At 41.1% G+C, this 23,127-nt stretch overlaps 2 protein-coding genes and 2 non-coding genes across 9 annotated transcripts in view; 1 reads left to right on the top strand and 3 right to left on the bottom strand.

Annotated features, from left to right (window-relative positions):
* The window catches only part of Mbo (nuclear pore complex protein Nup88), a 64,542-nt gene extending 59,809 nt beyond the window's left edge, over positions 1–4,733 (bottom strand). The window contains exon 1 of the mRNA XM_071718895.1: positions 4,343–4,733. Within this exon, the coding sequence (XP_071574996.1) occupies positions 4,343–4,552 (210 nt within the window). The 5' untranslated portion in view covers positions 4,553–4,733. The remainder of the gene's footprint in view (positions 1–4,342) is intronic.
* A 12-nt stretch (positions 4,734–4,745) lies between these two features.
* The window catches only part of LOC139780307 (uncharacterized), a 258,523-nt gene continuing 240,141 nt past the window's right edge, over positions 4,746–23,127 (top strand). For 2 of the 6 annotated variants that reach the window (XM_071718928.1, XM_071718918.1), the window contains exons 1-3: positions 4,746–5,078; positions 5,519–5,601; positions 22,078–22,179. In XM_071718928.1, coding sequence (XP_071575029.1) covers positions 22,104–22,179 — 76 coding nt within the window. In that variant the 5' untranslated portion in view covers positions 4,746–5,078; positions 5,519–5,601; positions 22,078–22,103. The remainder of the gene's footprint in view (positions 5,079–5,518; positions 5,602–22,077; positions 22,180–23,127) is intronic. The other 4 variants (XR_011720206.1, XM_071718941.1, XM_071718935.1 and 1 more) reach the window with 3 other exon arrangements.
* Trnat-agu (transfer RNA threonine (anticodon AGU)) lies at positions 5,517–5,590 on the bottom strand. The gene has a single exon. It is a non-coding gene; the product is annotated as a tRNA-Thr (tRNA).
* Trnan-guu (transfer RNA asparagine (anticodon GUU)) lies at positions 6,224–6,297 on the bottom strand. Its single transcript has one exon. It is a non-coding gene; the product is annotated as a tRNA-Asn (tRNA).

Genomic DNA, 23,127 nt, shown 5'->3' with positions numbered 1-23,127 from the left:
GCGTAGGGTTACCGCTTTTTCCGCATCTCTGAAATGACGTTTCAAGTGCTCGAGCAGTGTCGGGGAGAGAGGGGGAGAGAGAAAGGGAGAGAGAGAGAGAAACGAAGGGAACGTGGAAAGGAAAATGTATCCGTACCGGTGGTGGAACGAAATACGAATGCTGAGAAGAGGGACGCGGGGGACGGCCGATGTCTACCACAAAAGCCATTGTCCGCCACTTACTGAATTCGTCGAGCCTCCCTCGCGCTTCCATATCCCCGCCATATCCAGCGTACGCAAAAAGGGGGAGAGAAACAGAGAGAGAGAGAGAGAGAGAGAGAGAAAGAGGGAGCGAGAAAGAGAAAGCTACGCGCGCCACCCGATGTAAAACACTTCCCGTGAATTTTATTGCTCTAGGTACCTCTCCTCGTATACCTCCACGTGCACGACGCGGAACCTAACCTACCTACACCCAGGCCAGGAACCGCCGGGACCCGCCACCACTCCCCTTCAACCCCTCCGCGTTTGCTTATACGCTCGGGCGTGAATCTGACCGCGGGAACATTCAGACGTACGCGGGCGCACACCACCGAACGCACGGACACGCACAGAGGTCCCGTACGTCGCGGCGTCGTAGTTATTGCTTGTGTACACACGGAACGCGCGGCTGCACGTGTATTTACCACCGACGGCGGGTAGGCGGGTCCGTAGTTACAAATGTCACCGTAAAATTACTTTTTAATTATCGTCGAGAGGATTTCGCTTATTACGCGATATTCCGTTCCGCTTCTGAGACGGAGGCGGCTGGTGGCCGGCGGTGGTCGGTGGCGGAGGCAGGAATTTGCCCGAAATTTTCTATTTTGCTCGCGCCGCTGACCCTCGACCGTCTCGTGTCGGGTCCGGCACTTTTAATTTAGATAAGATTGTCCCTTTTATACGTCGCGAGGCATATAGAAAGCCTCACGTAGGCCGCTGGCCGTAGGTCGCGCTATGCTCCCGAATCGAAGTAATTCTTACCTTGGCACGATTGTGACCGTCTGCGTTTCGTGTTTATAATCAGAGCAGATAGTATGAAAAAGATAGCGTAAAGGATTACAGATGATAACACGAGCAAAGCCGCGTTATGCGATATTCCGATTCGCAAAAGTTAAATTTTAATTTCGGATATTTTTTTAAATCTAATATTTATAATTATCTTTCGGCAAACACCGATATAAAAAATTGTTTGAAATATTAATAAATAATGATATGTTCAAAATATAATATTTCAAAACATCATACAAAAGCTTTTTCTATGGACACTTGCGTTCATTACTTGATAAATATTGAACCTTGCGTAGCATGTTAAATCGTTTTAGATGAACTCTGAGCAACTTAACGCTCCACAAAATTCGTTTACTTTTTGGTGAGTACCGAGATCCTTGAGATGGACACACCGCGAATGAAAAGTTCGGCCAAGAAGCGGCCCTCTTTCGTCCGCCGAATATTATCTCGGCGACAGCGCGGGCGATTCGTTTGCCCGGCGGTAAATCCGCGAATTAAAGAACTTATTCCATTTGGGCAGCCAAAGGGGTGTGAACGCTTTCGCGTTCGTATTATCTCCCGGCCCGGCCGTCGGAGAGACGGGGAGACGGGGGGGGCAAAAAGGGAAAGAGAGCGTAACCGGCAGGAAGGCGAGGACGAAGGACGAGGGCTGGGAATGACCTGGCGAAAGGCGCGAGAGGAGGAAAGAGATAGCCCAGGCGGGAGGGAGAGAAAGAGGAGCTGTGTGTGTGCGAGAGAGTGTGAGAGAGAGAGAGAAGACACGTTTAGACGTTCGTTCCGCTGGTAACAAAGATAACTCTATGCAATAAAAATGATTCAAAGTTTCCCGCGGCGGATGGCGGTTCCGATGGCGGAGCGGTTGACAATGGCGCGTCTTTGTCTCCGTCCCATGCCGCACCACCATCCCCCGAACCGCCGCCACTTTTGCCGCGACCGCCTCCCTCGTCCGTATCCTGCGACACCTATCTTCCGGTTTAAAGTCCCGGCGTGCGCGCCAGAGAGGAACCTCGCTAACTTTTATTATTTACGACCGATATTTCAGCCAGGCCCGAGCGCGTAGCGAGCGCAAAGTAGTCGCCACCCCCCGCGACGCGACGTCACGTTTATTAACCGTAATCGACGCCTCCGCGGAATCGCTGAGAAAAGATTAGACTGATTAGAGGATCGTCCGATCTGTCATACATACCGCGCATCAGCTCGTTAGAATCCCGAGTTATCGCAGTTTTATATTAATATATACGCGTCTTACTAGCCTTTCCCGCGTCGTTTAATTCGCAAGTGTATCACGATAAATGTGGAGAGAACGTCAAGATAAGAATTTCAAGATGATTCCTGATGTCGATCGACGACGTTTAAATCGCGAAATATCGCCGTGAAGATAAAACGAAATGTTAGGTCGCGTTATTAAAGCGACAGCTGAGTGAAATTAACCGAAGCGAGGTCTTATCGAATCAACGGATGAACGGGCGACGATCGGGACGGAGAGACCCGTCGGCGTCGGACCCTCCGTCCGCACTTACTCTCTCGCCGCCCTCGTGGGCACCTTTATCTATACCTATACGCATATACATACGCGACCCTCTCCCCGATGAAGGGTCTGAATTTGCATTTTATTCGCAGCCGTGGAACCGCGGGTCCGTCCGTGCGGGTAACGCTCCTCCGCGGCGCGGACATTTATTTTAATTAAATTACTCCGGAGCGTCGAACAACCCATTTCCTATAAATTATCCCCTCGCTGCTCTTTTGCGTTCGCGCGCCGAGGCATTAACGTGCCCGCTGATCCCGCGGTGCCATTGAAATGAAATAAAAGCACCAGCGGCCAGCGAGAGCGAAATGTACCGCTTGACCAATTCTCACCGCGATTCCGCCGCTTCTCTTTCATTTAGCGCAATCATTTCCCGCAAGTGCGCCGGTACCCTTAAGTGTCCAAATGCTTCAGGGAAACAAATTTTCGTCGCGTCTTTTCGAATTTCTTTTTCCATTTTTTTTTCGGTCGCAGATATATACCTACGTTATCTGATATATACCTAATTAAACTCATGGCGTATTAAAAAAATTAAAAAGAATCATAGATGCATTCAAAATCTCTCTCTCTCTCTCTCTCTCTCTCTCTCTCTCTCTCTCTCTCTAGAGCTCTTTCTTTTTAAGAAAATAAAATCCAAAATGTTAATTTCTCTTCTAATTATTTGATCATGATTTTATAATGCATTTACCAGAAAATACTTATCATGTTTTGTATCAGATACATAAATATCAATTTTTGTAGATTAATATGTAATTTTGTAAAATTTGTATCTATATGTATATATGTATAATATATAAAAAGTTTTACATATTCTACTATTCCATGACTTACACAGAGAAAAATAATCATTCTACAGCCAAGGAAAGCACTTACTTATTTTATTTCTTTTAAGTAAGTTTTCTTACAACAGAGAATATTTTCTTACTAATAGTTTTCAAATATCTTGACACAAGTCTTTGAAAAGCCAGAATATTGTTTTGAGTAAATGTAATACTTACAATGACTTTATGGTAGATTTGCGGATATATAACCTTATCAAATACTTAATCCGCAAATCTACCATAAAGTCATTGTAAGTACCTATTACATTTACTCCAAACAATATTCTGGCTTTTCAAAGACTTGTGTTCAAGATATTTGAAAACTATTAGTAAGAAAATATTCTTTGTTGTAAGAAAACTTACTTAAAAGAAATAAAATAAGTAAATGCTTTCCTTGGCTGTAGAATGATTTTATTTTCATATGTGTATAAATAAATTGGAGTCATTTTACTTCGCTACAATTAATAAAAAAACAGTATTCCTTACACTTTATGGAACAACAGATATAGTTCGCGGCAATCAACGAATCTTACGTACTCTTTAATTATCTCATCATATCATTCAGTCCTTAAATAAACGTTACATAACACGAATAGCACAGATCGATACGTCTTATATAATTCTGTAATATAATTCATCATTCGCAGTGACGATCTCAATTCAATACACTTTCCTATTCATTTGTCAAATATCGACGAATGTCTCGTCGCGAATAACGGCAGTCCCGCGTCCGGAGGCAGCTGTGCCATCCCGAGATTCCAGGACGCAACACACACGGCGAAGCGGCGCGGCGCCGGGCGCACGCGTTAGCAGCCGACGCGGCCGGCGCGTCGTCGAGGTTAGGTTTGGTCGCGCGACGCAACGCGCAAATTCGACGACGCCGCTCTCGGCTATCTACATCCGATCGAGAAAGATTCCTTCGACGATCGATTCGCGAGCGTGAAATATGCGCGACAACGGCACACTCTCTTACCTGATAAGGGATGTCCTCGCCGAGCTTGCCGCGGGTCGCCGCGACGTTGAGCGTGAGCACGCAACACTTGTCGGCGTTCCACACGTACAGCACGTTGTCGCGAATCTCGAGGATGTTCCGGGTCTCCTTGGCGCCGCTCGACAGGCTCGCCTTGATATCCTTGAACAGCCCCTTCTCGTTCAGGCACAACAAGTCCGTGCACGACGACATCCTTCGTTCGAGCGCGTATAGCTGGACCGACGGCACCGACGCGAGGTGCGAGGTTATGACGGTAAACGCGCGCGCTTCGGAACACCAACGTCACCAACGACGTTGAACTCCGTCGAAGCCGCGCCGCCACACGGCTGCCGCTGCCGCTTCGCGGCGAACTTCGCGTCGTACTTGTTTTTCGAAACGACCGTTGATCGCGAGGCGGCGTGAGGCGGCGCGACGTCCCGGCGTCCGATCCGGCAAAGTTCTCTCACCGCGAGGTTTTTTATTCGAACGGCGGCGACGCAATTTCGCGCAATTCTTCGCAAATGTCGAACAGAATCGTCGATCGCGAGCACCGTCGTGGGCTGGCAAGCGCGGCCGCCGCGCGAGACGGTTATCGATCCGTGACTCGGCCGGTTTACCCGCGAGATTTTCGATTCGGAATTCGGAACGCGGTCGCGAGTGATTTCGCGTACGGGCAGTTTCGGGTCAAAATGGAGTTGAGAGCTGAGCTCCGTTGGACTTTGAGATCGAGACGACGCCGGTAAGCGATTGTCCTTATGCCAATTATTCTCAACTTATCGCCAACATATATCAGTCGTATTTTCGTTGTTCGAAAGCAATGTTATCGCTGATAGCTAGCGTTTATTTGTTATGAAAACGTAACGGAACGGATGTCGGTTTTATTATAGTGAAAAGATCAGACGTTAATCGCGACAAATATTTAATGCGTCCATTACAACGGTCGTCGGCGCCACTAATATTTTTACTTATTATGATATTTTGTATTATTACAAATTAATATTTTATTATTCTCTTAATAAAAAAAATCAATTAAAATACGCTTGAACATATTAACGTGCGTGTATATAAATATTAGATGAGCGAAATAAATTTATTTCGATTTTTAATGTCGCAGCGCACGCATTTATAGAAGATCGAGAGAAAAAAAAAATTGAAGCAAATTATAAATTTTGCTTCCAGGCCCCGGAGGGATTCGAACCCTCGATCTCCTGTTTACTAGACAGGCGCTTTAACCAACTAAGCCACGGCGCCGTTGGAGAAAGGTGAGTGATCTACACTTTATCAGTGTATCTGGGAAATTTCGACGTACTCTGCACTTTCGTTTTCAAATTGAATCGTAATTTCTGTGACACTTTATTACTTCCGTTTGTTGTATGCGTTGAATATTTTTCGCGTTATACATGCCGCGATCTCTGTCGAAAGAAGTTATCATTTATATAATGTGACAAATATAAAAAGATAATATATATGATTGCAAAAGTAATACACGTTTGCAAGTAACGGTTAAGTTATATTATCTTTTATTAAATAATATCAACGAATTATATGTAAAGTAAATCGTATAAAATAGATAGAATACAATTTATCAAGTGGCCAATCTAACTTTCGTATTTTTTAAGTATGAATTGTGCTTTTAAGTACAAATTCTAAAACGATTTTGTTATAAACTCTTTTAAATTTCGGTTGATCTATAACAATTTTATTATGTAACAACAAACTTTGATACGTAGCAAGTTAGATTTCTCTTATTCATCAATTTGTTATTAATTAAAATCCATGTTTTCGAATAAATTGAGTAAAAAATATGCAAGATTCGTTTTTAATCATTATTACTCGTATATGATAAAATGTTATTTATATATAGAATTTATATGCAAAATATAACGCCCCCGGGTGGGCTCGAACCACCAACCTTTCGGTTAACAGCCGAACGCGCTAGCCGATTGCGCCACGGAGGCTGATGCTCCGTACGTCTTTAGTAAATGATAAGGTACTTCTCGCTCATCCTCTCTCCACGTAATTTAAATTTTTTTAAAAGTTATACATCTAACGTTTCTTTTACTACAAGTAGTAAAAGTAATATTTGAAAAATCGGAGTCAATGAAGGTAATTTGAAGACTGTTGTACATGTGCATAGCAAAATATTGTTTGTTGATAAGCCTAACGATGGACATAAAATAATTACAACTATAGATTCGCAATCATTAGAGAAAAAGGTTAAAAGTATTCCGTTTGACCTCGTTTATTATCCCTTTGTGCAAAAAAAAGAAACGGGAGTAAATATGTCGGTGAGATCTGCAAATTGTTCGGTGCATGCGAAGTAATTTGCAATTCATTTTCCGATAACGGCCGACGATGAATTGCGCGCTAGGCTCTCCGTTTCTGGGATACCACCGATACCACTACCAATAAAACGCACGTTCGCATCTACAGACCCGTGGCGTGCTACGATACAAATCGAACAGATGTGTCGACGCAAGAAAGCGGCGGCCGCGATGAAATATCGCTTCGCGTTGGAATAAATTCGTTATAGTCGTGGGTTGCGCGCGGCGATAATACGAGCGTATATATAACAAGGGAAATAGTCCGGCACAGTCGCATCGAAACCATATACGGTTAATTAAATGGGGTCGGCTCATTAGTAACTGTCTATATGCAAGGCGATGGGCGAGACGCGATTGGAGGGTGGTCCCAAGGTGATTTATCCGTCACGATGGATCGCAGATGTTCGACTGGTACGCGACGCGGGTCATCACAATACCGTAATTAGGATGATAGCGCGTCTATATGTATATATGCAGAACGAAAACGCATGTCCCCGTTCAGGTGCATGATATGTAGGTTATAGAAAATGATTGCTACAATAACGCGCTATTTCTTAAATTGAACTGGTAAGAATCTGAAGTATATTAATCTAAAAAATAACAGAAGCTAAATTAAATTATTTTTCGAACGAACAACACAATCATATTCAATCTACTTTTCAAAATATCCTTTTTGAATAAGGAAACATAAAGTATTCGTGTCATATTCGTTCTAAGACCTGCAGTTATCGACGAAATAACTCGATACTTGAGTAATTTGTTTATAAATCGGTGTACATCATCGTGTCGCAAGACTCGCTCTTAAAGATCTCCGCCGGAAGGAGACCTTCTGGTTCGGCCATGGTGACACTAACGGTCTGTTTAAATTGTGTGTTTAATTACACAAGTAAGACAGTCGCCGCGAAATTTATCGGTCAATGTTACCGTCCCCTTCGTTCCTAATCTACGTAGCAGATATCCACACTAAACAGAGGAGAACATATCCTTCGCCTGCAATAAGACGCTTCTCATTGCTTTTTAGTGTCTCTATTCCCAGAGAAGCAATTAGATTTATCAAGCGTGCACGCATATAATTTACTGATGTTATTACGGTAGTTATGGCCGATGTAATGCTAAATATGACTTGTAACGCGTTGCACGTAATTTATGATTATTACGTACAAGAGTTATGCATTTTTTCAAGTTATTAACTATAAGAGCAATTACACATATCTCATCTAACTTGCATTCGTAAAGATTCTAAAGAAATTTTACAGCAGTATTCGATCTTGGGTGGCGAATATAGTGCAGTTATGTTACATAATTATTGTTTCAAAAAGAATTTCGTTTCTGTATTTATATATTGTTACATGTTCTCTTTTATACCTCTCCGCGAGAGGCACGCAATTTTCTCTGCAGCTGCATATCTTTGAAGCTCTTTTTAATTATCGAAGAATTCTTGTTGCACAAGATTGAGTACTTGTATATATCTACGGTTAGAGAATACATGGATCTCGTTTCTTATTGGATAGGAATTTATGGCCATAAATCTAACTGGTTCCCGTCGAGAGGTTGAGCTTCCTCCTGGAAGTTTACAATCCCTCGTTCTCTCTATCCTGTAACCAACATCCGCTCCGTCTCTCTTGTTCGCGTTTTCCACCCCTTCCCGCCACGGAAAGCACGGTACTTTACAGGCCGTGGTGGGTGTCTATGATGAAAGTGTGCACGTTCTAGGATATACCGAACTTGTAACGATGTAACGGGTGAGCATTGCACTGAAATCATGATGAATTCATTTAGAGTGCGAATTAACGTCCGGTCGGAGGGGGTAAGTTTCGCTAAATGCCCGGAAGAGAGAACGCATGCGAAACCGGTGATCATAAATATTTCATTATGGTAAACCAAAGTCGAGATTTAGCAAATTTGTTTGCTCAAGAAATCAACAGCATTTGTTAACCGTCTCAGCCATAACGTGCCGATTTATTATGTGTCGATTATACATTCTTTGTATTATAATTATATTTATTAACACATTCTTATGTTCCATTTTCCGTTTTGTTTGATGTAATTTAACTCTTTAATATTTCGAGGGGAATAATAATCTAGAAAATTTTTAGAATATAATATTAATTTTATAAGATAATAAAGATGTTAATTCCATTTTGATTAAAAGTAATTTGACGGTGAAAATATTTTATGTATTCTTGTGTCTTACAAAAATGTAATATTTTATAAAATTGTTTTATAAGGATGTAAGATTTATTTGTGTATATATTTCAAAAAATTAATTCGCGTTCAGAAAGCATAATGATGAGGGAAGATTGTTAAACGTATCGATAGTCTTTACATAAGAACTGTTATTGTTTCGGTCTCACAAGTATGACGTTTCTCCGCGCCATTCTTGTGGCTCGTTTTTCTCGTTCAATCAACTAATGGCCTGCAGAATGAAGAGTACGACAGAACAGATCACGAACACCCGGTAGACAATACGTCTTGGCACTCGTAGGTCATTGTGGCGTTGAAAGGGAGTAACTTATAGGGGCATTGGGAATTACCAGTTTATTATTAGGGAGATAGCATAGAGGGCCAAGATCAGGGGTTGCTGTTAATTCTCCTAACACTTGGCTCCCCGGAGAGAACATGCTGCCTTAAGACTTCCTCCTTCTCGACCCATCCCACTGTACGGCCGACATCTTGAATCGCTGCCGTGTTAATTAGTACGACTTTAAACGCGCCCGCATGCGGTAGCAATCGGGATTCCCTGAAATGGTTTCGGCGCTACCCTCTGGAAGATGTTAAGATTGATATGCAATCTTAGGGTAAAAAAATCACAATTTATTTGTGCGATTGCGACACTTCTGCAAAATTCAATTTCCAACATGATTGTTACGTGTCATAATGTGATTTGTTCTGCATTTATACAGATGATAAAATTTGATTCAATACTTCTTTTTCTCTAAGTTATTTCTTAAATAAAGCATTAAAAATTTGATGGAAGATATAAGTTATGCCGTGATTAAAAGTATTTTTCTAAATTTTTATTGTAGCATGGAAAAAAAATCACATTGTATGGAGGGAAACCAACATTGATAGCGATTTTTGAAAAAACACATAACTGCCTCTGTCGACATTTTTGATGAAAATTTAAAAATTCATGATGATAAAAAGTTTTTGTGAAGATATATACAAAATCATCTTTAGCCAAGTTAATTATTCAGCGTTTCGTACATGCCTCGTTCCTCTGTATATGAGAGGAGAAGATAAAATATCTTTCGCCACCCTCTTTAATCCGGATACGAAGGTGAAACATTTTCGGAGGCTCTGAAAGACGAGTCGGCAAGGCTTTGACGTATGGAAGATGTCAGTTGCGGGCTGGCACGGTGGTGTCGTCGATTCGTCTTCCCTTTAGCCGCCACCTTTCGCGAATCCTTTCTCTGTTCCGCTATCCTTTACGTTATATAAATGGTGCCCGCGTCTGGTAGCCGCTGGCAAAATTTCGTCGGCCTCACCACAGATTGCTCTATTTTCGGAGCTCTTCGATTTATCAATTGGTTTCTTCGGGTTCCTCCAGAGATTGGATCCAGAGATCTTCTAAATTTACTCAACATACTAGTGGCTAGCCGAATAAAGATAAAATGTCGGTGTGTGCAATCGCGCCTTTTTCGATATACGATTACTACACTGAGAAAAAAAAATCGTAGATTCAAAGAAATATTATTTGATTCAACTAAATGCAGCGGTCACGGGCTGTCAAGCTAACATTTGTTAATTCAACAAATATTATATAAAATAAAATAAAATATTTCTTGATATTACTCACGTATATTTGATTTAAATATATTAATATTTACATTAAACAAATCACACCAACTAAACGAGTTTAGTCAAATTAACAACATTTTTTTCTCAGTGTACTGATGTTGGTTTTGCTTTTCTTACCATTAATTTTTTTTGTGTCAATAAAGTGTCCAGAAAAAGTGCGGGGAAGGGAATTCTAACAAATAATATTTAGTAAATAGCATGCGTTTAAAAAGTGGATAATATTTAGCTAGTAAAATTTCAAAGTAATTAATACTCTATCGACTTCGCCTTTATTAAAACCGACCTTTGATATGTTTATGCCAAAAAAATCTATTTTTTATAGTTCTAAAGAAGAAACGATATTGATTGACATAATAAATGGCTATGTTGTAATGTGGATATAAGAACGATCGAAATCGCGGCGTGTATAAACGTTTATAGGTTTTCACGTGCCGAAAAGCTGTCGAGGGGCAATTCTTAGTTCTCCTCGGAAGGCCGTAACGAGGTCGACCGGGCTAACTATGCCAATAAATCAACGGCCTTAATGAAAATGTAGCGCTATCCGTTGCAAGAGCGCTGAACGAGCGGTCCTACCTCCCCGTTCGCCGTTTAAATGAAATGAAAAGAACGTGCAGCACTGGAAAATGCCCTCCTAAAAATATCAAGATAAGAGCGAGTCGGCGATGAGGAGCCCTGTCCGGAATGAGGGATAGGGGCAGCTCGTTTCGCAGGAGAGAAAAACGCGCATAATTACGAAAACGTGGTATTTCTACGAACGCCGGGCAAACGTGCATCCCGTTGATAATATGCTGTAATGTTATTAAAATTCGAACCGGTACGACAAGCATCTGATCTCAGTATTTCAATTTGTAATATTACCAACATTAGGTACGCATAATTGCGGAAAGAAAGTTATGAATCAATATTTTATTATTTGTCAATGCCAATATAAAATAGATTTTTTTCAGTTTTAAAGTAAACGATAAAGCAACCAAATTCTTTTCTTATTTTTTCAAGCTATTAGAATCAAGCGGGTGAAAAATATAAGCAATTATTATTATACTTTACAGAATTGCCCGTATTTTTAGGTGTTGCAGATGTTCGTGTATTGAATTAATTTAGCATTCATACGTGATATTGTTATTTCCACAGACGAGAAAGGGGTACCGTAAGAATGGAAAGCATTCTTTTTCCGTTGTTGAAGATATAAAACATGACGTAGCATATGTTGCTCTACACGCAGTGGTCACATACGTGTACAACATGTATAATGTCGCGTACGTGTGCCTGCTATAATTACGACGGTCGCGAGCATACCCAAAACAAGTTTGTAATCGTGAAAGATGAGCGAAGACGACCCTCGCGGCCATACGCGGCAAAAAAGGCGAGCCCGATAATATATGTACAATATTTTTAATTGTTGACGTTAAAATGTGCTCCCTTGCTTTTTTTCTCGTTAACGTGACGTGGGAGGGTCCGAAAACTGGCTCGCGTCACGTTTTCGGCCGAGCCCTCCGAGTTATTTATTTTACGCTTAAAGAATCACCCGCCGTCCATACATACTACCGTTGAGCACCGTCACATGTAGACGACTTTGGACAGACTGTCTTCTGCAAGCGCGGGAAAAAAAAATCTGACGCGAAAGCGAAAGATCCGAGGAAAATAATCGTGATAATTTAACAATGACGCGAGTTCCACGTAGTAACATTAGTATTGTTAGGTGTATCAAAAATAGCAATTTATCATATACGAGGATATAAGATAACATAAATAAAAGATCAGTCCTCTTCTTTATACGAATACGAATTGTTAAGTAACTCGAATCTTGTCATTTATAATTTACTCATATCTTATATTAATTAGTATGTTTATTTTGATAGTCACTATTGTAGACAAATAGCGACCGATTGTTTCGGAAAAGGCAATTGCGCGCGTGTTTTGTGAAGAAATCATATTTCACCGTAGTTTGATTACTACGTGGGGAAGATTCAACTTTGCCGTTCAAAAATTATGTACCCCTCGAACATCGTTCTGTACGATTACGCGAGATACGATCGAAAGAAACGAAATCGGAGGAGGCCATTGTCGAGGCGTATTCATATTTGGCTCCTACATTTTGCATGCGATTCGTACACAATGCGGTCCATCGGAAGCTGTCGTCTACTACTTCCGCTATCTGACTGCGGCACGTCTGCCTGCCTGTTTCCCCCTTCATTCTGTCCCGATGAAATTCCGACGTATCCGCATATATTTATTTCGGTCGTATATGGAAAAATATGAGAGCGTTTTTCGGTGAGTTCCTCCGCGTTTAACATTCGTTCGGAAAAGTAACTCGGAAAATAGTATCAGTTTCATTTGCAAGAAATAAATATTAATTTTTCGCGTTTTATTTTTTTTTTAAATTATTGCGAAATTTGTATCACAATAAGCGTATTAGAAATTCGCGACGTACATACCAGTTATTCGTATTATACGATTGCATTAATAGAGTTATTATAGAATTATTGACGCACGAGCAGTTGTTAATTTATTCTTATTAAATAAAAGCGAATCAAAAATTAATTTTGGCAAGGCATTTACTGATTACAAAAAAGTAATATACTTAAGTATCGTGAAACTAACAAACTGATTGAGAAAAAGATTCCGACATGCGTGCAATCCCGTCGATCACACGTCGTCGCGGTGCAAACGACGTATCTAGGACATCTTTATTAGGGAGGCACGTGTGGTTTAGAAATGTTTTTAGCGTAATTACGAGGCGATCCTGATTAAATATATTCGAGTAGATTTTTGCCCACTCTCTCTCCTTCCCATTCTCTTCTCTCCGCTATCTCATACGCACACAGTTGTCACGTAATGGAATATATTCGTTACCGCGATATGATAACGGGCCGTCGTAAGTCAGAGAGTCATATTACCTCGGAGATCCTAGTCGCCAAGTATAGCGTGATTTTTCAATTTATTAAAGTCGACGCGCACGCTTGTAGAACTCCCGCGACGAACAATGTAGATAAGGGGAAAATTTATGGTCCACCTATTGGAAATGCGACGAGCGCTCTCGCTAATGAATCGAATTCAGATAGTCGAGGATGAAGAACTGCGCGCGTGCATAAATCAAGAACAAAGCACAGCAATAACCGGCTAATGGTGGCCGGAAGTGCGTCTGTTCCGCAGCTTATCGCAGTCCGATCTCATTAAACGCGAGTGCTCTCGCAAGTTTGTCGATGCGATCAATTCGCTTCGTATCAATTGTCGCCGACGCCTTGGCGAATTCGAGCTTAATTACTTTATTGCGAATGTGTCGCCGGGGAACAACCCGAGTTAGGGTGCGCGTGAACTATTCTCAGTAATGCGATTGCGATACTCATTTATCGTGCTTGATCGGAATGAGCACTTCTTTCGCGAGCTAACGTTTAAATACTAACGTTCATAATGCTGCAAATAAAATTCACGATGTTAAATCGTGTAGGATTAAACCATTGAAGAACTTTAATATAAAAGATCGAATTATTACTAAGAATTAACATTTTTGTGTTGGGTTTACTGCTTGTGCTCTCTACTTTTATTGTAGATTTTTCCACAGACACACGTTGTCGCGCATTATACGCAGTGAACCATGTACACGCTCGTAACTACGGTGTTTTATTCGCAGAATGTAAGAACGCCTTTTGTCACCGCCGAAGTGCCATGTATATATGCGCACGTGGATGTATACGGGAATGACAAACGATCATGAGGGGTCGATCGGGTATTGGCATGCCATGTACGTGCGGGGTTATATAAATGAATCGCGTCCCCGGGGCCGTATCTTACGGGAATACGAAACATTAATGGACAGATGCGTTTTTGCCGACGGAAATGAATGGCCCATGGCTGCGTGTCGATTTATCCTCGACGAACGATTCTGTCGTGGAGGACACGTCGAAGGTATACGCCGCGGAACCATTACGACGGAAACATTTCGATTATTATTTCTTCTTTTTTCTTTTTCGTGAAAAATGTTTCCGTAATTGCGCGCCCATTGTTCGGACACTATTCCATTAAAAAATAAATTAATGTGATTAATATGGAGCAAAAATAATTTATCAAGTTGCGAACGTACGTTTTATGCGGAAACGAATGGCGCCGATGATTTATGATTTGATTTTAGACTTTCTGAGATTCTTTCTCTTAAAAAAACGAAAATCTTTTTTATTCTTTCGTGATATTTACAGAAAAACAAGCACCTGCGAAATTATTCAAAGTTATTCGCGAACCATATGTGAAGCAGGCATTTTTTAAAACTTTCTTGCGTCTGATGTGTTGGAAATAACAAAAAAAAAATACGCGCGGTACTTTTCGCTGAGAGAACATTCTTTGTAGCTCAAAGGTTTTGTTGAAATAGTCCGCAACAATGCGTCGCGCACACTTCAAATTGCCAGCATACCCGAGAAAAAAAGAATGTCTACGCTATATACGAGATGGGGAACGGGTAGTCCTATGGTTTAGCGGGGTAAAGTACCTCGGCGTGTAACGAGGGGCTGGATATTTGCATAATGATTGCAATTATTATTGCCTTACCGCGCGTAATCTATAATGCACTTCAAACGATAACCGCCAATGCATCGGGGACACGAGAAAGGCCCGTTAACATTCCCGGAGCGAAAGTGCTGGTGCAATGGTGGCCCTCACCCATTAGCGAGTGTCGACCAGACACCAACACATTGCCAGGTATCGACATCGTTGTGTATCCGCGGTTATGGTAGATTAGCCGTCCTTAATGTCGTTCTTGTCGCGGTCCGACGACAGTCGTGATTTAAACCGCGAAGATCTCGCGGCAAAGTGACAAATATGTCATTTTATTTTTAGGACTGTGCAGCCATTTCAGATTCCTAATGGCAATCGAGCGAATTTTAATTTTTATAGTCATTTGCACTTGTATCTCGTAGTCCGTTATGAGAGAATAGTCCTAATTAATATAATATTTCTGCCGTTTCGAAATAGTAACTCTTCAATTTTTGACAGTATCAAATGACAATCGTAATATAGTATGATTTAGTTACTATATTGCAATTTACAATTTTTTAATTATAATTATTGTATTATTATAAATTTTATTGATTATAGTCGAATTGATATAAGATAGTAGAATTGCTATAATCTTTAATATATAAATACTGTAGATTTGAAACAAAATTCAGTGAAGAAGAATATTTTCGACATTTTTATTTCAAATAAAATCACAAAATAATTATTATTTTTTAAGTGTACTGAAGTTAGCGTGATACGTGTTTCCATTACGGATACTTGTTCCAAAATTTATTGTCATATTTCGCTAATTGCGTGACCATGTTAATCTTGATTTCTTTTGCATATCACGAAACGCATGGCAATATCTTTAATATATTCATAAGAAATTAATCCAACATTTGCGCAACGCAAGCATCATCCCCGAGTCGGTAGGGTAGATACCCCTGTAAGTGATAAGGGGTCGCTAGTCGACCGTCTTCTTATCGACTGGAAGCTCCATGCAAAACGGCTCCCTGACTCCCCGATAGAAAGGGGTAGCTGCGAATTGCCGCCGTCGATTTGAACAACCCCAATTGGTTAATTTGGAGGGTCGAAAGATTCGCCTTCGGACGAACATTATTCGTGTGATTTCCACCAATTCCGGATAAATGGCCAACTTTGTAATTGCATAAGTTATGATTGCATCGTGGACGTATATTGAACTGCTTTAAGGAATCGATTCTTGGATTCCGTTCATGCGTGACTGCTTGCCAATAAATCGCTCTCAACGAAAGGGAGAACGTTATTGCACCTCGTTTCGCGTTTCTGCAATGCGAGGAAAAGCAGGAACATTCAATATTGAATTTTACACGTGCTGCCGAACGTAATTTAAAATCGGATTACTATTTTATTAATTACTATCTTTTGTTTAATAATATCTGTTAAGCATCATGATATTTGTTGAATTTATCTTATATTTTAACTACGAATTGAAGAAGCTAAATTTACACGTTTTTTATTCGCAATATTTTTTATTGTTTTTTTTTTTACTTTTTTGTATTAAAAATGAAATATACATACTTTAATCAGATAAATTAAGATATAAGAAATTTATGTATTGTATATTGTTATTGTATACATATTCTTTCTGTAATATCAAACTCGATTTAAATGTTATATCTATCGTTTTGTTAATGAGAAATATGTGCTTGTCTTGATTTTGTTACGCTTTTTCTACGACACTGATTGTGAGAGTACTCATTATTCTTTTTCTGCACCCTCTGAATTGATTTCATTTTTTAAATACACATATCTTTGTTCGCCCACGATTACATCGCGAATTGGCGTGGAAACGGATCCTTTTCACAAATCTCCGGTGATATAAACCGGTGTTCCGATACGTACGCGTATACGCGTTCCTTTTGTTATGGAATCCCCGTGTGAATTATGATCGTCCAATAGAGGGAACCCCCGCGAACGGTATATTGGATTCGCGATACGCATTTCGCGTGCCTCATGATACTCAAATTTCAGCCGGTAAATCACGGCTGCCTAGATCGGTGCAACTTCGAGAGGGTCGAAAGAAACTTGCGATTTCTCGGATCAAACGCGAATGCAGAATCGTCGTTCTGCTTTAAATTCTTGGTTACATAGTTAACGATAAGTTTTAGTTCACCATTACTTTTGTCGAGATGTTTTCAAATAAATAAAAATTTTAAGAATTGTATACTATCCAAATAGAAAAAAGAAATGCTTCGTTTATTATCATCTCTATATGTTTAGCAAACGGTAGGGCATCGAACGGCTCTTTCGGGCGGAATTCGTGACGTGTTTTGTCGCGTTGTAAAATATTGACGCGCGCACTACATTCACTGTAGATATTTCACATGGCGCAACGTTCTTCACTGAGACAGAAGGAAATCTAGTTTTATATTTTATCAGGCGATCTCTTCGAGTTTTCTCTGATGTAGCTTTCGTTGACACAAATAATAAAACATTTTATTCTTAGCCAGTATTTATTAATATATATAACTGTGTTTTTATAATTTAATATCTACGAAACTTATCTTCTATTCTAGTATTAATGTCAAAAATATAATGCGTCTCGACCTATTTGAATAGGATGACTCGTGAAACTTTTACATATAGCTTTCTAATAATACAAAATGATTATCTTCTACAATATACGTGTGTCAGATTCTAATTTATCAATTAATAAATCCGATTTCAAATTGTGAATTAAAGAAAAGAAGAAATGTGTATTCAAAACAGCTCCCCTAAAAGATGTAAGAGTTTCATTCAAGTTACAAATGCACAAACACATGTATTCACGAATTCTTTCGTATTGAGGGTGCATCGACGTCGGCCATCATCCGGCCCATCGTATCGGTCGCGCACCCCTCAATAACCTCGATACAAAATTCTTTTCACATTGCCCTCAATAGCTAGAGGTATAGGAAATATATGAAAGGCTCTCCGTCCGGTTTAACCGGCGCAATGTTGGCCGAGGCTTTTTCTCCCAAACACACGAGTGCCGTTTGCGAGGGACCTATAAGCTCGGACCCCCTCCCCGTAATGAAACATAAATTATTCAATTGAAATCAGCTGCGGACTACCGAGCGTCGGCGTCTACCACGACGCCGGGACTTTCCGGTCAAAAGCGGCGCTTTAAACCGAAACCCTCGATGCTTTCCGCGAGGAAGGCGATGAAAGCGAAGCGGCTACGGCAGACCTTTGCTTTTTTTTTGTACGTGCGTGTTTTGAACGATTTTATTTATTTTTTTTTCGGAACTGAATATCGTCTGGGGTGCACGCGCACCTTCAGTTTTTCCTCGAGCAAGCAATTGGAAAATTTCGGCTCTCCGTTTCACGATGAATTCTCGTTATTGAATCGAGCAGAGAGAACGTCGGCTATGTTTTATTTAAAGAGTAGATTTCGAAGGGTTGATAGTAAATTACATATCGCTGCGCGAATAAAAATCGTAGCGTATTGCAGAGACAATACTCGATTACGACAAATTATTGGTTGTACAATTCTAAACGAAGAATGATGATAATAATCATCTCTTCCCGCTAAAAACTTTTAATGCAGTTTTATTAAAGAATACGTTCGAGGGATGTAACGAAGCGATTCTATCTTCAAAGAAATAGCTCCTTGGGGAAAGAAATTTTAATAACATGTTTCCATCACGTTTGTAAAATATATTTTATTTCGCGTAAGGCATCGGAAACAGGGCGATACGCATCGCGAGAGTCCCCGAGGACCTCTCCCGATTCCACTTCCGGAACGGGCACGCGCTTTAAAACTGAATGCGCGACTCAATTCCGGGCGTGTCGACACGCGCGTCGACGTCGACGGGGAATAGAAGACGTTTAGGTGAGGCCGTCAAATAAAATACACTCCGTCCCATGTGAAGGGAGTGACGTGAAACTGTCGCGATCCTTCCGCGGAGACCGCGTGCTGTGCGTACATGCACGTTCTGCAAACGCACACGCACCTCGCGTCAGGAATCGAGGCTAACATGGTCACGCAATTAGCGAAATATGACAATGAATATTTCCTGGGGAAGTATCCGTAATGGAGACACGTATCACGCTAACACCCGCGTACACAGGAAATGATAATCATTTTATGATTTTAAGGGACTCAACGTTTTTTTTTTACGCTGTATCATACATGCCAGAAAATATTTTTTTTTCTCCCTCGCGTTTGTGCGAACAACACATTAGATGTATGTTGTGTAACAAGAAATTTAACATGTGTAGGACTAATTGAGGATGCGTGGAGGACATCTTAGAATTCTCCAAGATTGCGATTTGCTACGTTGATTCAAGTTGCGAACTCCCACGAGTCCTGGCAGCCTAATTAAGCGTCTATATACGACGAAAGACGGGTTAGAACAACGTTCATTGCGAATCAATGTTTTGTTTGGCGCAGGACATTGTGTATGTTGTTTGATAGAGGAAACATCTGAGAACGCGTGACGTTTCTCGCCACGCAGAATTAATTTCGCGCGAACAAAACACACGAATCGGAGACAATATTTTCGCGTTAATTTATGCGAGGTGCAAATAATCGCCTTGTGCAAAATATCACGTGTAATATCTATTTAATGTAACGTCATCTTTCTCATTGAAAACTACGTTCAGTTATTTCGTACTAACAAGAAAAGGCAAAAAATGTTTGTGTACTGCTTAAGTTATATGAAAATTCTTAAGATATTTTGCTTAATATTGCAGTAAATTATATACCCTTTTTCTTTATGCTTGTCAAATTTTAGCCGCGTTTTTTTACATATAATACTCATCGATTATATATTAATTATTACTTTACAGGCATTATATTCTACTTTATTAGTTATATTCGACTTATTCCCACCCCCGTTTCATAATTGCTGCGCGAGCGTGTCGATTCATTGTAAAGCTCGATGCGGCTCATCGCCGGAGAACGAAAGAGCGAGCAATGCTGTTCCGGTCAGCGCTGGGAAGTCGCGTATAGATTTTTATGCAAATTCTATTGATATCCGATCGTGGCCGACGATAGCGCACGGAACATGCACGTCCCGCGATGGTGGCGGTTAGTCAGAAAATAGCCCTACCTAGCTGCGTCCGTTCAGCTGCAACCCCCGCGATTGTTCGTTGCTGTTCGAGAAAACGGTCGTGATTCGTCGGAGCCCCTTTGCGTCTCGCGATCCAACTCTAACGAGGGCGAGCGTAGGGTAAATCGCGATTAACGCTGTTCTTAACTCCTTGCTAACCCCCCGGATGAGACACACAGCAGCAACCCCGAGGCACGTTAACTTCGCGGCCTTTTATCAAATGTATGTGTTTTAGAAATTACACGTGCCGCCGGATTTATCGAGCGTAATGCGACTGGAATAAATGGAAATTAAAAAGCGCGGTCGCATAAAACGAGGCTCTCGCGGTGTAAAGAGCGGAGCCCAAAGGGGAAGTCACGAGTTAAGAGGGCGAGCAATTCTGCAAATATGTTTAAAAACCGATAGTCTCTCGTGCATGTTTACACTAACATATACGTAAATTAGACGTCTCGTTGCTCGGTGAACGTGCGTGCAATGAGAGGTGCGTGACCTGAGGTACACGATTACCGGTTGGCGCGAAACTCGGACCGATTTGAAATATAACCTACTCGTTATTAATAAAATTTGCATTTACAAGGGCGAAAAGGTGTCACAGCACGCCACGCGGGAACGGCAGAACACCTTTCCTATATCTTTAATGAGGTTTCCTTGATGCGAAATTAATGATCTGTCATTCTCTTTAAAGGATTGACCCGAGACTCAAGCATGTCTACCTTATTGTCTAATTAAAAATAAATTTAAAAAATACGTTATCGGTTAATTACATAATAATCACTATATTTTACACTTAATCCGGATTTTGTTCTCTAAATTCTCTGCAGTTATATTTCTCCAGAACACGTTTATTCCTTAAATCACTTAACTTTATTTGCAGAGTAATAAGAGCCTATCTATTACTGACAGATTTAGTATATCAAGTCTTATCCGCGGCAGCAATCGATCCTGTGTTTTTAAATAAATCCAGCAGTGGATCCACGGACACGTTCGTTTAGCGCTGAGCCTCGGCGAGTTCGTGGGGTTTGATTACTTGTTATCGAGGTAACTCAACCGTCGTCTGGCATCTGATAAAGGCCCGCGAGTAATTATTAATCATAGACCGGGCAGTATAACGATCCATCCGAGTCTTATCTCGGTGTCGAGTGATGTATGTACGTGGCCGAGGTCTACGCCGTAGCGCGAGGGCAAGCGGGGGTTGTGCAACGTCTAGAAGGGCGATGGTGGTGGTGGTGGTGGTGCTGGTGGTGATGGTGGTGGTGCCGGCGATGATGGTGGTGTTGTTGCTTGGTGGGTTACTTGCTCGCTCGCTTAGCTCCCGGCTAAACGGGGGGTTGCAATACTTCACCAAGATAACAACTAATAATCGATAGTAGCATTGCCAGGTACGCAGCCAGGTACACGTATACGTAAGTAAGTACGGTCTCGAAAAGTCCCTTATTCCCCTTCCACCCTTTCTACGTTCTTAACTCACTCCCCCGTCTTGCCTCCCACCGCCGCGCCGCGTCATTCGAATCGGTAGTCTCGCCTTTTAACCCCCCATAACCACCCAACGGCGGCATGCGAGACGCTCGTAGGTCAAAGGTTGCGCACTCTGAATACTCTGTGAATTATCGTGAGCTTAACTGTTACCTCGCCTCTGGCCGAATGAACAGTTCGAATACGACGTATCTTTCGCGGGAATGCAATTTTCGTGGGAATGAGAGGGAGAATGTAATTTTCCCCTGTAATGTGTGTATCGTACGTAGAGTGAAATACTTGCTAAGTCAACGCGCTATATACGTATATGAACTTCTCCGAAGATGTATCACGTTAATCTAAATATCAGATCCAGTATTAATAGGCATCTTTATAAAAACAAATGAGAACAAACTATAATTACTCGGTACGCAGCATGTAGAATACTTTGTTACTTATTGTTAGATGATACGAGCAAGAGAAAGCAATTGATATGATTAAAAAATTAATTAATCATCGATAAAATATATTATGATTAATTTTGTTTCTTTACTTTGTGGCTCATTTATGATACGAAATGCACATTTATGTACAGGACAGGAAGCCCGTGCGACAGGAAGGATGAAGCACGCGCCCAGGACGATGTGGAAGGGAAAAGGGCTCAGCAAGGCTGCCGGCCAGTGCAACGGTTTGCAAGGTAGGGTAGCTGCTATCGCCATGCGAGATAAAAGTATTACAATCGAACGCACGCAATAAGCCCTATCGCCGACCGATCGGCAATAAAATGTAAAATTTAAAACAGCAATTATCTCGTGCAGTATATCTGACTGGCTCGTCGACGCGTCGCGCCGCGTCTGACTTCCTCTTATACCCTCCGCTCCCGTTACGTATCGTCAACGTTGCCACTATCGGCCCTACCATGACCAGCGACCGGTTCAATAATTAATATCGACGACACTGTATCGTTGCTAGGCGATTATTTCACCAAACACGCTCGCCAAAACGATTGCGTTGCATCGAAATACATTCGATACGTAATCAACGCATAATCAATGACTTGTGAATAACAAGATTTTACCAATCTTGAAGAAGGTAATTAATGGCTTTGCAAGTTGCTCAATTTAATATAAATTGTTTGGCGAAATAAAAAGTAAATTTAGCACTTACGATACAAATTACAACGACAAATCGCGGTATTATTTTCTCCAATTCCAAACAGGTAGTATCCTATGCTTTTATAAGTTAAAATTTTGTGACAAGATTTATTGCATCTGACATATTTCATATAAACAATGTGCGGGCGTATGATAAGTATATTGCGACGTTTCTCTTCCACATCGAGTGTCACCGGCCTATTTGCATTCCAGTTCAACCGCAATGAAAGGCAGCTCGAATAAGGATTCCAATAAAATGTTTGGGGAGGTTTGCTTTGGGCGGGTGGTTCGGGACGTGGAACGTGGAATTCGATATTACAGCGTTACTCTGTAGTTCCGTACATGCTCGCTCGTATCTGCACGTCAACATAAATTGTCCCTTCCCGCTTTTGTGTCGTTCGAGAAGGAATTTTTCTTTTTGTATCACATATTTCCGAACTGCTGGAATAAGATGCTGGATATATTTTTGTGTATCTTGCATGGCGAGAAAT

Source organism: Temnothorax nylanderi, unplaced genomic scaffold (assembly GCF_030848795.1).
Source record: "Temnothorax nylanderi isolate EJ_2023f unplaced genomic scaffold, tnyl_v1.0 TNYL_tig0007_pilon, whole genome shotgun sequence".
NCBI classification, from domain to species: domain Eukaryota; kingdom Metazoa; phylum Arthropoda; class Insecta; order Hymenoptera; family Formicidae; genus Temnothorax; species Temnothorax nylanderi.
This window is presented reverse-complemented; position numbering and strand designations above follow the sequence as displayed.